Source organism: Equus caballus, chromosome 24, assembly GCF_041296265.1.
Source record: "Equus caballus isolate H_3958 breed thoroughbred chromosome 24, TB-T2T, whole genome shotgun sequence".
Classification (NCBI taxonomy): Eukaryota; Metazoa; Chordata; class Mammalia; order Perissodactyla; family Equidae; genus Equus; species Equus caballus.
The window spans coordinates 14,558,217-14,576,004 of record NC_091707.1 but is presented as its reverse complement, the minus strand read 5'-3'; the positions used below and the strand labels follow the sequence as shown (position 1 = coordinate 14,576,004).

The 17,788-nt window shown below is 38.6% G+C and overlaps 1 protein-coding gene across 9 annotated transcripts in view; it reads left to right on the top strand.

Moving 5' to 3' along the window:
• The window catches only part of DDHD1 (DDHD domain containing 1), an 85,654-nt gene that overhangs the window by 11,547 nt on the left and 56,319 nt on the right, over nt 1-17,788 (top strand). For 5 of the 9 annotated variants that reach the window (XM_023627749.2, XM_023627752.2, XM_023627751.2 and 2 more), the window contains exons 2-3: nt 15,281-15,454; nt 16,082-16,102. In XM_023627749.2, coding sequence (XP_023483517.1) covers nt 15,281-15,454; nt 16,082-16,102 — 195 coding nt within the window. The remainder of the gene's footprint in view (nt 1-15,280; nt 15,455-16,081; nt 16,103-17,788) is intronic. The other 4 variants (XM_023627750.2, XM_023627753.2, XM_070249471.1 and 1 more) reach the window with 1 other exon arrangement.

Genomic DNA, 17,788 nt, shown 5'->3' with positions numbered 1-17,788 from the left:
TCCAGCAGCAGCTTGAGTCTTTTGTTCCACAGGTGAGGTAGGGAGGTCCTAGGCAGGGCTTCACTCCTTTCCCACAGCTGCTGCTGTTCCTCTCCCCCAGGCCTGCACCATGAAGGGGTACATCTCCAGGTTTCTCACCATTCCCCTCTCTCAGGAGCTCCTAGTGAAATTTTTGGAGAAGAATGTGCAAAGGGGTGCAGTTTCCCTTTGTGTCTGAAGCCCCAGGGACTGTGTACTCTCACTGTAGCCCACACTTGATCTTTAGCAGTTTGTTAAAGATTTTAGCTAAAATCTTTTTACTGGCTTATATGACATCTGGTGTCTACCCTCAGTAAGCACGTGCTCACATCTTGTTTGTTCCTGTCTTTCCTTGAATATTAGTTGTTTGCCCTGTGACCTCAGATCTCTATAGGATTTAAGAAAAATTATAATTTTGCAAATTAAATGTGTGTCTTTGTTTGTTTCAAGGGTAGGAGCAGCAATCTTTCAGCTTTCTACATCCTAAGTAAAGGCTGAAATTCACTTATACTTTTTGTACGTATGGTGGTTCTATGATTTTCATCATACATCTTTAACTTGTCAGTCTAACTTCAAAAATTATTTTGTGGGCTGGCCCTGTGGCTGACTGGTTAAGTTCACGTGCTCCACTTTGGTGGCCCAGGGTTCAGATCCTGGGTGCAGACGTGGCACCGCTCGTCACGCTGTGCTGAGGTTGCACCCCACATAGCACAACTAGAGGTGCTCACAACTAGAATCTACAACTATGTACTGGGGGCTTTGGGGAGAAGAAAAAACAAAAAGATTGGCAACAGGTGTTAGCACAGGTGCCAATCTTTAAAAAAAAAATGATTTTGTCATTTCGTGTAGAGTGAAAGCATCTTATTAGTGTGCTTCCGTTTACCCCCAAAGCCTTTTTGCTGTTGTTTTATACATTCTATTTCTACATATGTCATAACCCTCAAAATATTTTTAAGTAGAGTTTTTAGAAGAGATTTAAGTTAGAAAATGTCTTGTATTTGCCAAATATTTATCATTTCTATTGTTCTTCATTCCTTTATGTAAATTCAAATTTCCACCTAGTATGGAAATTTCTATCAAGTTCTTCTGCTTGAAGAACTATCCTTAATGTTTCTCATACTCCAGATCTCCTGGTGATAAATTCTCTTGGCTTTTGTCTAAAATAGTATTTCTGTCTCATTTTTTGAAAGATATTTTCTGGATATAGAATCCTAGGTTGACTTTTTTTTTCAGAACTTTAAACATGCCACTCCATTATCTTTCACTTGTATAGTTTTTGATGAGAAGTTTGCTGTTGGCTTTGTCTTTCTTCTTCTACATGTTATTCATTTTTCTGGCAGCCCTCCCCCCACCCCCGGCTGTATTGATGATTTTCTGCTATTTGATTAGGATGTGTCTTGGTGTGGTTTTCCTCATATTTCTTCTGCGTAAGATTTGTGGAGATTCTAGGAACTGTGGGTTTATAAGTTTTCATCAAATTTGGAAAATTGGCTATTATTTCTCTGAATTCTTTTTTTTTCTGTTCAACCCACCCTTTTCCGGAATTCCACTACATGCATGTTAGTCTGCTTGATAGTGTCCCGCAGCTCTGTATGTTTTCTTCTCAGTTCTTTTTTCTCTGTTTCATTTGGTTTCTATTGCTGTGTTCTTGAATATGTTCTTTTGCTGTTTTATAAACTTTAAGAAGTTCACTGATCTTTTCTTCTGCAATGTCTTATCTACTGTCGATCTCATTTGGTGTATTTTTCATTTCTGATGTTGTATTTTCCATCTCCAGAAGTTCAGTTTAGGTATTTTTTTGTATCTTCAATTTTCTTTCTTGTCACGTTTGTGTTTTCCTCTACCTTCTTGAATCTAGGGAGTGTAATGGTTGTTTTAACGTCTTTGCCTTCTCATTCTACCATCTGTGTTGTTCCTGGATCTGTTGCTTTGATTGGCTTTTCTCCTGGTTATAGCTTGCATTTTCCTGCTTCTTTGAATACCTGTTAATGTTTTTTGGATGCCTGACATTGTAAATTTTCTGCTGTGTGCTGGATTTTGTAGGATTCCTTTGTTCTTTGTTTTGTAGGGCTTTGTTCTAGTACGCAGTTAAGTTACTTCAAATTAGTTTGATCCTATCGAGGCTTTCTTCTGAGCTTTATTAGAGAGTCGGAGCAGCTTTTAGTTTGGGGACGATTTATCCCTATTACTGAGGCAGTCAGTACCTTTCTGAGGACAGTACTCATTGCCCCATGGATTAGGTCTTCTTCACTCTGGCTGATTGGAACTTGAACTCTTCCAGCCCTATATGAGCTCTGGAGATTGTTCCACCTACTCCTTTCCAGTGGTCCTTTTCCGTGGCCTCAGATAGTTTTCTCCCCGTGCGTGCTTAGGTAAGTGTTCAACCCAAGACTCAAGGGAACCCCTAGTGAACTCCAGCACTGTCTCTATAGGCCTCTACTTTCCAATATTTTGCTCCACCTGGTAGATTCCAGCTACCTTGGCCTCCCTGAACTCTCAGCCGTTTTGCAACAGAGGCAGACTGCTAGGCTCTGTTTGGGTTACCTCTTCCTGCGCTGCAGTGTGAAAACTCTAGGCACTAAGCTCGGACAGTTATAGGAGTCCTCTCAGTAGTCACTGTCCTCCTCTGCATGTTGTGCAATAGCTGAAAATCATCGTTCCATATATTTTGTCTGATTTTCTAGTTATTTAAGGTGGGACAGTAAATCTACTATGTGTTACTCCATCACAGTTAGAAGTAGAAGTCTCTCCTTCCAGTTTAGCAAACTGATTTCCTTTCTTCATTCTTGGTGGTCTTGCTGTAGTAGTTAGTAGGCACAAGGTACTACTCTCATATCCTACATGCCTTCCCACCCAGGAATGTTGGAGTGGATAATGATAAAACCTTTAGTGAGCTAATACGGATCAAATGGCTGTTTGCCACACAGAGTGAAACCGAGAAGCCTTCTGCAGCTTTTCTGGGCTGTAGGGTAGAAGTGATTGTTGGACTTGTACATCAGAACTCTTTGCTGCTGCCTCTTTTTGCTAGCATAATACCTGCAGCCCGCCAAACCCACCTTTTACTGATATCACCAGGAAGTAAATCAGTGAACTGATTAACTTGCCAGTCAAAGTGGATCTGCAGTGAGCTCATCTGCAAGTCTTAGCTTATATTTTTTTCTGTGTCTTCTGACCTGCTTCTCTGGTTGTCATAGCATGAGATTTTATTTTGGAAGAGATTGTAGGGGAAAGGGGAGTTTAGTCAAGTGGCTGAGGATTCTAGAAGGCTAGTCTTGGTATAGCTAGATTTAAGCACTGCCTGTGGTTTTAGAAACTTTAAAAGATACTGTGTGAACTAGAATAATGCCATAATTTGGAATGAGATTTTGTAGTTTACGAGGTGCTTTCACATAAGGTATTTTACTAATCCCTATTATAACCTTGCAGTGAGGTAGAATATCCTCAGGTTACAGATGATAAACTGAGGCTCAGAGAGGTTAAGTAAGGGTGGGCCTGGCATTAGAGCCTAGGCCTTCTGAGTCCTTACCCACCTCCTTTTCTGCTGTGTACCATCTACCACTTCACAGTTTTGCCATCTGAGCAGATGGGAAGCTTGTATGCCACTAGTACCTAATATCCTGAAGTATTTGGCAGCCTGCTTAGGTCAGAATTACTTGTCCACTTTCACTGCTATACTTACTTACTCCTTCTGTTTGATGATTTTCTGAATATATTCCTCAAATAAGTTTCTTGTGACTTTGGTCTTAGGAGCTTCTTAAATGTTTTTTCAGCTTGTTTTTACATGTCTTCAAGTTTTTGCTTTTATGCTTGTTAGCATTCTGAATTTTGACTGCACAAATATTTCTTTTCTCCTTTTTCTCCCGTTCCTCTTTTTTCACAGAAGATTTTAGATTTTGTTTTGCTTTTGACCTAATTTAGAGCTTAAATTCTGAGATGACCAGGTTTCATCTGTAGCCAGTTAACCTGCCTGAAGAGAAGCTGTTTGACAGTTTTGACATTTGTTTATCATCTTCCTAATCTTCATAATGTGAATTATGTCCACATTTTGTGAATGTGAGCTGTTTTCTTTCGATACATTTTTTTCTTTTTTTTACAACTCAGCAGGCCACATTTTATTAGTTTCATTCCATAAATATTCGTTTAGTGTCTACTAGGTAAAAGAAGAGTGACCACCTCTACCTCAGGCTTACAGAAAGCTTTCCAGAGAAACTTCTGCTCGACTGGGATCTTAAAGAAGGGCATTGCTGGCCAAGGGAATGGCATGGGAAAGGCCTGGAGTCATGAAGAAGGATAATGCACTCAGAGGACTCGGGTTCTGTTTGGCGGGAGCATTGGGAATAAGGAAGAAAAGAGTAGAAGACGGCAACTGCGTAGGCAGGCAGAGACTAAATCAGGACAATGCCTTTTCATACTGCAAACTTAAATTTTACCCTGTGAGAATGAAATGTTGGAAGGTATAAAATGAGGAAATTGCTTCATCAGATTTTTTCATATAAGATTATCGCTCTGGCAGCCATGGAGAAGATAAATAGAACGCTGGAAAAGTGATAATCATAATCAGAGAGCTAGTTAAGGAGTTATTGCAGTATTGCAAGTGAGGATCAGTGAGGGTCCAGGACAGCCCTTTTCGAATGGTTATTGGAAGGATGGAGGAAGATGTTAAAGAAGTAGAATGCACGCTATTAATGCAATATGAGTAAGAGGAAGGGTGGTCTAGTTTAGCTCTCATGTGTTCAACTTGGGGGATTGTAGAGGAAGAATAGGTTTCCCACCGAAGTCCACTTCGGGGTGGCCGAGGGAAGCTAAATAATCATTTATTGTGACATATTGCATTTAATGCCTGTTGCACACCCGGGTAGAAGCATCCAGTGGGCAGTTGGATATATGGGTCTGGAGCTCAGAAGAAAATAGTGCTGCAATTAAGCAAAGATCCTCGTAATTTAAGCGAGTGGTCTCTTAAGTGATGTGTGCAAACACCCTGTTGGGGATTCTACAGTGAAAATATTTGAATTTATATTTACTTTCTATTTCATCCTTTCAAATTTTCTATTTTTGTATGTTTTATAATGTATAAAACATTTTAGAACAGTAATACATACGCATAATGTATAAATAAGTATGTATGAGAATGTGCTCAAGATATTTTTGGAGGTTAGTAATTTAAACTGATTGGGAACTAGTGGTCACTTCTGAGCATTGCCTTCACCATAATAACCTGAATTTTTTTTAAAAAAATACATGTTTCTGGACACTATCTCCAGAGACTCTGATTTACTAAGTGTGTAGGAAGAAACCTGAAAAATCCATCTTTTAATTTAATTCCTCCAATGATTCTGATAATCAGCCAAGTCTGATTACAGGGTAAAACCATGGAAAACACATATAGAAAGAGAAGATAAGGAGATAAGATAGATAGGTTTGAATGACACTGCTAATTCTAATAGTTCCAAATATGTTAATTCATATTCTCTTGATTTTTAATAATCTCATAGAATGGCCATAGTCAGTATTGAATTGTCTCCACTAAGCTAAAATTAACATTAAAAATTCGAAAGTCTATTTTAATGTTATATGTTCTATTTTGGGCACAGGTTTCTCTCTCATACGTACACAGATTACATGGAACATTTTTTGACTAGCCGAGAGAGAACTTTTTTCCTAAGCATGTAAAATTCTGCCTTGCCTGGATCCACCAAAATATTAAACTTGGAAGGCTAAGGACAAAAATGGCCTATGATTTAAAGCCTGTTCTCCATTTCAAAATGAAGACATTGCCCACATCTAAAATCTTCCTTCTGTGAATCAAAATTTGAGAAAAAGATGACAACGTAATGTGAATGCCTGAAAGGATCACGTAATAAAAACTTTTGAGGACTGTTACGGGCTGAATTATGTCCCCCTGCAAACTCATATGTTAAAACCCTTACCACCAGCACCTCAGAATGGGATGGTATTTGGAGACAGGGCCTTTAAAGAGGTGATTATCAAGTTGAAAGGAGGCCATTAGGCTGGGCCCTAATCCTCTCTGACTGGTGTTATGTAAAGAGGAAATGTGGACACACACAGGGACACCAGGGATGCGCACACAGAGAAAAGACCACGTGAGGCCATAGTGAGAAGGCTGCCAAGTGCAAGCCAAGGAGAGAGGCCTCAGAAGAAACAAAACCCACTGACACCTTAATCTTGGACTTCCAGCCTCCAGAACTGTGGGAAAATAAGTTTCTCTTGTTTAAAACCACCCAGAATGTGGTATTTTGTTATGGCAGCCCTAGCAAACTGATACCAGGACAATAAACCACTTATTCAACTTTACAGTTAGACTGATGAAGAACTGAGAAATATGTACAGGTTTTTAACCCTTATGGCCTTGTTTTTTGAATCAAAAGAAGCAAACAGTACTTACAGTATAATTGTATTGTCCAGAGTTTCTCACCTCTGTGAAATTGATTTAAACTTGGTAAATGGTAGATATTATTGACAGCAACTCTTGCCTCAATGTAATTTAGTATTCTTAGTGTAATTATTACTTTGAAATGTGATCCCAGGTATATTTTGAGGTCTATATATTTTGTAAGATAGAATTTTGTGTGATTGCTAACTACTGACCCAATTTTGCAATTATAACATTGTAACCAAGCTAAATGAAGATCAGAATACATGATTAATTACTTTTGTTGTACATCATTCCTCCAGATTATAGTTCCTGTCTAGTGAATGAGCAGGTGTTCAGGTATTCAGATGGAAAGTAATATTTTGATAACTAGTTCCTAATTTACTGCCTTTCATTCCATTTGCCAATTAAACATTATTATTTTTATACGTATTCTGTTTTTATTTTATGAGCCAGCTTGTGAAAACTGTCAGGTTTATTGTTTTTAATTGATTTTATTATGAAATATCTCAAGTATGTACAGAAGTCTAGATGACATAACCAATAATCAGTACTTTCCCTCACTTAGCTTAAGAAATTAAACATTACAAATATAATCAAAATCTCTTCTTTGACTCCACTCATTCCCCTTTCTTCAATCCAAAAGTAACCACTCTCCTAAACTTGCTGTTTATTCCCATGCATTGTTTAGATTATTAGGTTATGATTCACACTGGCTTTTTTTTTTTTTTTAAAGATTGACACCTGAGCTAACATCAGTTGCCATTTTTTTTTTTTCGTCCTTCTTCTCCCCATAGCCCCACAGTACATAGTTATATATTCTAGTTGTGGGTCCCTCTGGTTTTGCTATGTGGGACCCTGCCTCAACACGGCCCGATGAGCAGTACCATGTCTGCACCCTGGATCCGAACCGGTGAGATCCCGGGCCGCCAAAGCAGAGCGTGTGAACACTTGGCTGTGGGGTGGCCCCCTTTTTTTTCTTTTTTAACTTGATATAAGTAGTGCTGCCCTGTTTCTCTCCTTCTGCAGTTGGCTTTCTGGTTCATGTTAGGTTTTCGAGATGTGTCTGCTGACACGTGTAGCTCCAGCTATCTTTCCACTGTGTGTAGTAGTAGTCCATTGTATGCATGTACTACAGTTTGTCGTCGTCTTTGGACACTTAGGTTGTTTACCATTTTTTTGCTATTATAAAGAGTACTGTAGTAAAAATTTTTAAATATGTCTCCTTCTGTAAATGTGCCAGATTTTCTCTAGAGTATGTATCTAGAAATAGAAGTGTTTCAAATTTCATCTCTTTCTCTGATTACCAGTGAATCTGAGTGTATTTCATGGTCTAGGTTTACTGACTATTTGGATTTCCCCTTCTGTGAAAATCTTGTTATATCAGTTAAGAGTCCAATCAGGAGACAGAAACTGCACAGCAATTTCAACAGAGAAAGAGTAACATAAAAAATTATTAACAAAGAAATGAAGTTCAGGGCAAAAAGAACTCTACGAAGAATACAGAAATAGCAGATACAGGTAGCAGCCACCACCCCCAGGACTGAGACAGAGCACTCAAGGAGGATGTCGTTTCCTCGCAGGGCTGAGAGTCTGACCTTGTTGAAGAGTGTGGCAGTGGTCACTGAGGTGCTGCCCTGTGGAACTTCTGGAAACCTGCCCCCTGGAGTGCTGAGGAACCTTCCACAGGCAGGTGCCTGGCCTGGGAACACACCTCGGCTGCCTGAAAGCGGGTGGGAGAAGTAGTCCAAGGTCGTGTGCTGGGGGAAGCTGCCCATGGGAAGGTGGCACTGCTGAGAAATACACTGCACACCCTGCCAGAGCCCAAAGAGGGAAGTGCCCTGGACAGAGAACCTTCCTCCTCCATTATACACGGTGGTTAGAAATAGTTGCACAATACGTTAGGCACAGAATGATGCAAATAGGCCTCTGTGGGGCTGATCTGGGACCCTAGCCACCATTTATGGTATTCATTCTGTGAAAAGTACGTTCAGAATTCCCAGATAGTAAGTTTACGACAAACCTTAAGAATGAATGATGAAGTATTTTGCTTAATCTTCCACCTCTTTCTTTTCCATCCTCCTTATCTCCTAGCTCCTTCTCCTTTTCTCGTGTCTTCTGCTTTTCTTATATCTAATCCTTGCTTATTTCTTCTTCCCCTGAATACCAGTACCCCACCATTCCTCTTGGCCCTTACTCTGTGACTTCCTACTTTAAGTCCTGGGTGGTCAGATTGTTCTGTAAGTTTCTAGTGCAGTGAATTATAGGCATGCCTTGGACCCCAAGTGAGTAAAGCACTAGGGGCATAGCTGAGTCTGAGGAAGGTCAAGATTGCCTCTCTGCACATACCACAGCCCTGTGAAAGTCTGTCTTGGGTTCCTGTCTGCAGTCTGTTGTGTGACAGGTGGGTCCAGATCTCACCATTCTATAACTACAAAGTGAAGTGACATCGTAAGTAGATACCTGTGTAAGATCATATCAGTTAGCCTGAGATTCTGCTACATATGATAGAAAGCCCAAATAGCAGTGGTTTAAACACAAAAGGGTGTATTTTTCTCCACCTAAAAGAAGTGTAGATGTCTAGAGTTCAGGGCTATGTGGCAGCTCCACTGAAACCAGGGACAGAGCCTCCTTCTGTTACTCTGCTTTCTTTCCTTTGTAAGAGAGCTGCAGGAGCTGGAGACACGTGGCAGAGATGAGGGGGAAAGATTAGAGCTTTACCACCAGTGACCCTGCTGTATCCCCTACCCAAAGTCAGTAGTCTTTTAATTGAGCATATTGCTGCCCTCAATAAATTTGTATTCTGTTATGAGGAATGGGAGGAGGATAGATAGAGGATGGGCATCTTGCAGTTTCTTCCAAAATATGTGATCTTTATTTTTTCTGAATGCATTAGCATTCTCCAGAGAATAAAAGAGATTATAAGGAATTGGCTCATGCAATTCTGGAGGCTGGCAAGTCCAAAATCTGCAGAGGTGAAGTCCCAGGTCAAGTTCCAAGGCCAGCAGGCCTTTGTTAGAAGTAGAGAGAGCCAGTGTCTGTTCAAAGGTCATCAGACAGGAAGAACTTAATGTTCCAGTCTGAAGGCTGTCAGACAGCATTCCCTCTTATTCGAGGGTGGGTCAACCTTTTGTTCTATTCAGACCTTCAACTGAATGAATGAGGCCCACCCACATTCTGGAGGATGGAGAGCAATCTGCTTTACTCAGTCTCCTGATTTAAATGTTAATCTCATCCAAAAAAACACCCTCACAGAAACACCCAGAGTGTTTGACCAAATATCTCCATACCCTGTGGCCCAGTAAAGTTGATACATAAGCTTCACATCACAATGAATGTAAGACTAAAACATGTATTGTAAACATGCCAAACATTATAGATATTTGTAATGTGGAAATAGAACGTTCCTTATGTTCTCACCTCCCAGAGGTATCTGTTAATAACATCGTAATGTATTTTTCTCCACTTACTTTCAGTACATAAACCAATATATGTATTTTACAAAAACAGAACTATACTATTTATACATATATATGCACATGCACGAATATGTATACATGTAGTGCTATGATTCAATCTTTTCATTTTTATTCTAGACATTATTCCATGTAAGTACAGACCTACTTATTCTGAACATTATTTCACTATCAGTGTATTATCTATTCATCCATATTTTAATTTATTTAATGAATGTTTTTAATACCTACTATGTGCCAGGCAACATTTATATATCCAGTCCTCTATTGATAGAAATTTAGATCATTTTGTTGGTTTTTATTCTTTTGTTTTCTGTTGTAACGATGCTGAGGTAAACATCTTTGTACTACATTTTTAGACATTTTTGCAGGAGTTTCTATAGAGTATATGTCTAGAATTGCTCTCTACAAAGATAGCAGTGTTTGGTTTTAAAAGATGGTGCTAGCCCAGAGTTTCTCAACCTGCGCACTGTTGACATTTAGGGCCAGATAATTCGTTGTTGCTGGGCGGGAAGGGTGGGACTGGAGGAGCCGTTCTGAGCATTACAGGATGTTTAGCGTCATCCCTGGCCTAGATGCCAGTAGCAGCACTACCACTCCCCAGTTGTGACAATCAAAATTGTCTTCAGACATTGCCACATGTCCCCTGGGGGGCAAAATCGTTCTGAGCTGAGAACCACTACACCAGCCCTTCTCTCTTTTCCTCCTCCCATAAAATAGGGACAGCCTGGCATGTGGTGTCAGAGCCCAAGTTGAGTGAAGAGGTGTCCACATGAGAAGCAGACTAGTCTAGGGTATTGGAGGCCGGGTGGAGTGAGGAGAGCCACAAGGGATGATGGCTTATTGTGGGATGTCAGAGCTCAAGCTGGGGAGAGTTCTTCATTTATGTGACGGAAAGCACATTTAGAGTGGTTCTCCAGCCTTGGAGCTTGGTCTCTGGAGATTCATTACTGACTTGATGATTTAATATCTATTACAGCATACAATTAGGGATTTGTTGGCTGATGTCGCTATATTATTTAGAATTGTTTTAATGGTAGAAGTAGCTAGGCCAAGAACATAACTCACAGCTCTCTGATGCTCACCTGCTAACATCCGGCAAGTACTTTAAATGATCCCATCTTTGTAACTGACTCTTACAAACATAATACTGAGCCAAAGAAGGCAAATAAAAGAGTGCGTGTTACATGATTCTGTTGTATAAGTTATTAAAAAGCAAAGCTAGTCTGTGGTGCTAGAGGTTAGAATTATATTCACACCTGGTGAGGGGTGAGGAGTAACACCTGGAAGGGAGATGCAAGAAGGGGGCTTCTGAAGTGCTGATAATGTTCTCTTTCTTGAGTTGAGTGTCATTAACATGTAAAAAGCCATAGAGCTGTGTGCTTATGATTTGTGTACTTTTCTGTATGTGTGTCATCCTTTCACAAAATGTTTGCCCCAAAATATCCCCTGTTCTTTTATTCTTAGAACATAGGCAGACTCTTTCCTCTGAATCAGATAGTTTTGAGAAAATAGAATGTTAATGGCTGACAGACCCTGCAGCATAAACCAACTACACAGACTGGCAAGTACCACTCAAGCTGAGGAAGGTCCAGTTAGGAACACTAATGTGCTGAATTGAACATGTGCTGAATAGGTGAACTGAACACTAAAGTGCTCGTATCCCAAACTTGCCAGCCAGGGGGTAATGCTGCATGAATGCTTGTTCAGCAACATTCAGCATACCTTTGTTGAAATCATACTTTATGCCAGGTACTCCTATCTTGTAGATTCTAGAGACACATGAGCACATAGTGCCTATATCCAAGGATCCCATAGAAGTGAGGAAGACTAACCAGTTAAAATACAGTAAGATAAACACTGATAGATGTGCACAGAATTAATTCAAGGGCATCACAGAGGAGAGAAGATGACGAAGGACTTAAGTATAAAGGCTAAGTAAAGCGAAAGGGGAAGAGCATCCTAAATAGAAGGTGCAGCACATGCAGGATACAGAAGTAAGAGTCAGTGCCACACCTTCAGGGAACTGTCCTCATTGACATGGAAAGCACAGGGACCATCAGCATTATCTTATGTAACCCCAGACCCTACCCTACTACCTGTTTCATGGTGGATATTCAGGTATTAGATGAATAAATACCTAGAGTAACATCAGGTAGTCCAAGGAAAGATCATAAAGAGTTTGTAAGCCATCCTAAGAAGCTCAGAGTTTATCTGGAAGACAGGAGCCATAAAAGAATTTCAGTATTGCACTGGATTGAAACATGATTTGTGGCATTTTAGAAAGGTTTTCTGGCAACTCTATGAAAGATGGATTGAGTTTTTAAAGAGGAGAGAGTAAGTTAGGGGAATCCGTGTGTGTGTATGTTTGTCCATCAGCTTACACATACACATATGCTTGTGAGTAGGCATTTGGTAGTGGTGGTCAGAGTGTCATAGAGTTAAAGCTAGGGATACTACGTTTAGATAGGATGTTTTTGAAATAAAACAAGAAGTGATAAGAGTGTGAACTAAGGCATTGACTGCAGACCTGATGAGTCAGGGATGAATTTGAGGGTGATTTAGGAGAAACAATAAACAGTACTTAGCATGTGTTCAGTTACAGTTGTAAGAAGCAAGTGAGGAGGAGGTATCATGGCTGACTCCCAGATTTTTCTCTTGGGTTACCAGCTGAATACTGTCAGCACACCATTCACTATGATAGGGAATACAGGTAGAGTGACAGATTTGTGTTCTGTTTTGTTTTGTTTTTTCCAGAAACTTAGTGTGTTCCATGACTTTTTGTGATTCTAGTAACTGTTGATCTAGCTACTAAGAGATGTTTAGTTGGCAGTTGAATATTTGGATCTAGAGTTCAAGACAGAGGCCTGAACCAGAACACTGCAGTACTTGACAGCATTACTGGTGGAATTTAGGGCTTAGGTAAAGCAAAGTAACATTGGATGACAACTATAATTTAAAAAATAGTAAAAAATAAAAATAAGTAAAGCTTAGATAAAGCTTCCAAAACATCTATCCAAAGAATACATATTTAGATTTATTAGGCTCAAGAGAGGAAAAGATTTGGGAGTGCAGATGTGTGCTATAAACTTGCTTTACTCGTTCTAACTCTGCTTTTTATTTCCATGATTTTTATGGGCAGACATGGTTGGCTCTGGTTTCTAAGTCTCATAATAGACTGGCAATATAAAGTTTCCCAGATTATTTATTTTAAAATTAGCAATACCACTAAATGGCCTGTGTTTCTTGGGGAGAGAGTTAAAAAGAGACTTTTCCTATTTGAGAACATAGGTTGCATTGTGTATTAGAAAGAGCTTGAATGAACTTTGAAGTCAAATTCTGGTTGGAATCTTGCTTCTCACATTACTTAGCTATGTGCCTTTAGGCAAGTTACTTAGTTCACTAAGACTCAGCTTACTCATTTGTAAAACTGGGATAATTATAGCTGTCTTTTAAGCTTACTGTTAAGATTAAATGAGATGAGCTTTTGGGTCTGGAGGATAATGGCAACTGTCCAAATCTAAATCTCCACATGTCCTCCCCAAAAGCCATAAGACCAAAAAGGACCGCATACACACATATATACCGTACATAACTCACACCTTCACCATTACTACAAGAGAGACAGCGCTACAAATGTTAAGTTATTTGCATGTGAAGAAAGAGCAAGTTACAAGAGCTCCTGTTGCTGCTACAAACCTCTGAGTCTGGAGAAGAGGGCAAGGAGAGGCTTAAGAGACCATGAAAAAAGGGGCGATCATAGGTTAAAATGAAGCACAAAGTCACCCTCAGAAAGAAAACGTCCCCACGCAACTGGCAAAATACAAACACAGGCCTAGGACTTAGTATTTCATAGCACTAGCTAGAGGGAAGGCATGTGAAAGTTAGAGGGATGGGAAGTAGCAGCATCAGAGAAACATTGCTCCTGGGAGAGAAGAGAGAAAGAAAGGTGTCCTTGGGAGCCACGGCAATGAGAGGGAAGAAGGAAGAAAGAAAATTAGGAGTCCTCGAGAAAAGAAAGAGAAACAAGGCACACCAGTCCAATCTCCACCCACCACCACTCATCCCCACCACCACCACCACCACTATAACATTATCCATTTAAGGAGCTGCTTTTACTAATATGAAGAAGCAGACACTCTTGAACTAAGACCTCTATCCATAAAATGCTTGGGAATAGAATTAAATAAGATACCGTACAAGGCTGCTTTAAGAGGAATACAGAAAATGTGATTCAGTACATTTCCGCTAATAAAAATTCTCCCCCCAAAAGCAAACACAAAACAAAGAGAAACTGTATTGTAATACTCCAACTGAATAAAATGTCCTCAAATAAACTTGTGGACATCCTAATAGGGACATTGATGTAAAGAAGCAAAATGACCAAAATAATGAAAACGAGATGCAGAAGGAAGTAAAAACCTTCAGAGAGAAAGTGGTTGAAATGGAATACAGGCAAAGGAAGACTGAACATACTTATATTGGAGACCCTGAAGAAGAAACAGAAATCAATGGAACAGAACTAATTATTAACCATAATCCAAGGGAACTTTCCGAAATAAGAAAATAACTGAAATCTCCATATTAAAGGGCCCACCTTGGACAAACTGATCCAGAACAATGAACTCTGAGTCATGAACTATTCAATTTTAAAGACTAGTAAACATTAGATTTTAATGACAATTTTTTTTCTGGAACTCCTGGTGGGGAGGGAATCACATTACTAATTAAAAAACTTAGGCTCATGTCACGCTTCTCAAGAACAATACAAAGGAAGGCTACAATAAGGCAGCATTTTTAAAAACTCAGGGAAACAAAATTCAAGCTAGCCAACCTGTCCTTCCAGTGTGAGGGCTATAGATAAACAGCTTTGAACATGAAAGAAACTAGGAAATAGTTATAATTTAGTTGTAGCTCCAAGACTAAAACAGTGGTGGAGACATGGATATAATTGTTACTTGTTCTGACAAAGTAGAAAGAACAAAACTAAAACTGAGTGAGTGGAGAGAGAAGGAGAAATAAAATAAGATCATTCCCTGTTGTATAAGTAGTAAGGCGGAGTTAGAGACACCACTGCACATGGGCGGGCCAGGTGGTTAGGTGAATAAGCAAAAGAGATGTAGGGCGTTCTCAGATACACTCACATACACGTGTGCTCATCTGCCTCTAATGCCAAAGTGATTCTGACATGTAACATTTAATACAAGTAAAGTTATATACTGTGAAAAATTAGCTACTATGGCTTGAAGTCTGAAATTGAAAATTTTAAACGATTCTGTTGGGTCGTGAAAGTCTGTTTTTGCCACAGCAGTAGCAAAATATAAAATTGTCGTTACTATGTCTCTTTCTGGGAGGTGGATCTTAAAATGTGTAATTCTGTGATTTCTCTTTTCAGAGGCCGATAAAATACCAGTAATGCGTGGACAGTGGTTTATTGATGGTACTTGGCAGCCTCTGGAAGAAGAAGAAAGTAATTTAATTGAGCAAGAACATCTCAGCTGTTTTAGAGGTCAGCAGATGCAGGAAACTTTTGATATTGAAGTGTCAAAATCCATAGATGGAAAAGATGGTAAGACCAATTAATACGTTTAATATGTTCTGTAAACCAAGTAAGTTGTTGATAAAGGTTAGAATAGTTCCTAAATTTGACACACTAATTCAGGAGGGTTAGAATTTATAAAATTTTCTGATTTTAAACATTTGCTTATTATTTTAGAATTTAAAAGTGCTGTGAATTTCTGAACTATCTTAATTTTATTTTACTTAATATGTATGTTCGCTGGCATGACACTAACATGATTTCCTATAAATGTACAAATTATCATGTACTGTCTGAATTAGTCCTTTTAATAGTTTTTTAATTATCAAAGAAAATTGAACTTACAAAAAATCTCGTCATTATATCAAAAGAGCAGTTTTGTTAATATTTTAATGCTGATTCTTTTCCTGAAATTTAAAACAACTTTAATTTCCTTTGTGTAAGTACCTCTTAGCTATCTCCATATTGGTAACCATATCAGTTTTTTAATTTGAAACAATCTCCTTATATTTCCTTATTCAGCATTTGGATACTTTGCAGTAGTTTAAAATATCTGTGTAATAGCCAGGATTGCCATGTTTTGTTATGTCTGATCTTGAGTAAAATTCAAATTGTGTGGTAAAGTTAAAAATACTTCTGTTGTTCCATTTACTGCAGGCAGTGGGATCAGCTATTCTGGTGAGTATATAAGTACAGGTGGATTAGAATTTGTAGATTTCTGTAAAGTTTTTTTCCTAAAAGCACTTATTCATCTATGTTTGCTTTTATTTCTTGGCAAGCCCTTGGTTTTTTGGCAAGCCCTACTGAATCTAGTGAATCAAACTGCAAATTGATTTTTCCTCTTCCCTTGTAAAACATCTCTAGAGCAGAAAAACTCAGTATTGATCAAGTAATTCACAGAATGTAGCTTGGAAAACATGAGTTACATGGTTGGAAGTAATTGTTTGTATAACGTAATGTCAAAACAATAAGCTTTGGCTTTTTTTTTTTTTTTTTTATTGTTAGTGATATCCAAGTCTTTTCTCTCTCCTACTCTTTGCTCTCTTTTATCTCTCTCCAAACATAGACACACACACACATCACAAGCAAGGAAACTGTATGGTTTAGCTTATACCAAATTAAAATATCTTTTGTATCTAGTTGATTAAAAGTCTGCATAACTGAGGAAAGTTATGGCTTCTGAATAAATTGGCAATTAAATCTAACAACTATATGGTAATAGTTGTCTATTGTGTGCCAGATGTCATACGCTAGAAATTTTAAATATCTCATTTTTCTCTTCTGTAGAGTCACATCTGTCCTTATTTCACTGTAAAATTCATGCTCGAGATTCTTACATGTCAGTGTAGAAAGAAGCTCCGGGTCTGCAGGGCAGAGCTGTGTCCATATTCCTGCAGACTACCATGGAGACAGCACTTTGGTTACAGCACAAATAGCAAATTTTACATATCTGTAATCTTCTGTCAGTGACTAAAGTATTTTGTAACCTCTCATCACCACTAACAAAATAATCACAAAAGCCTACTTCATAGTGTTTAAAGGACTGAACCTTTTCTCATACTTTCATTGCTGTTGGAGAAGGCCAAATTCTGAATTTTTTTCTTTCTGTTAATTCTCCTTAAGTCTTGTCTCAAAAGTGCGAGTTCACCTTAACAACCCAGGTTACCACCCAAATTCTTTACTGTTAATGTATGAAAAACCCGAGAGCTTAGAGATAAAAAAAAGGATGAGTATGAAAAATAAAAATGTAAGTAGATTGTTCTTTCTCTTACTGTATTGAAACGGTTTTCCCACTTGCTCATTCATCCTGTGGAGGCCAGTCCTGAGCTCTGTCTCGTCTCTAGATCCCATCTACTTGGAGTCTTGTTTCTGTTACAATAAAAGTTAGAATTTCTTGTGTCCTCCTCACTACTTTTCCCTAAGGAAACATTAAAAGTAGCAGAATATTTCAGTTTTCTTCACAGTGCCCTGATTGTATGAGCCAGTCGTTTAAAAATAAGTCTGATAAAAGAACATGGTTTATTTGTATGAGTAAATTTTCAGTATGTCTTTGAGTGTGTGTGTTGATTCTAGAGCATCAATCTGGGATAATATAGTAAATTTTTTTTGCTAGCTTTAAGGATATACATTGAGTGGTAAAATTCAAATTAGAAATAACAGGAAATTGGTAAACTTTTAAAACACTTTTGCATCATCTTTCAAAATGATGATTCTTTGAGGTTTGTTACAAGAAAAATTGATTTTTTCAAATATGCTGTGGCGTATAGGTGAAACATGAGCATGTTTTGTTATGAACAAAGGTTATAAGTTTGATTCAGTACATATTCTCTTGTCATAAATTTCCAGCCGTTTTATTTGTTATTC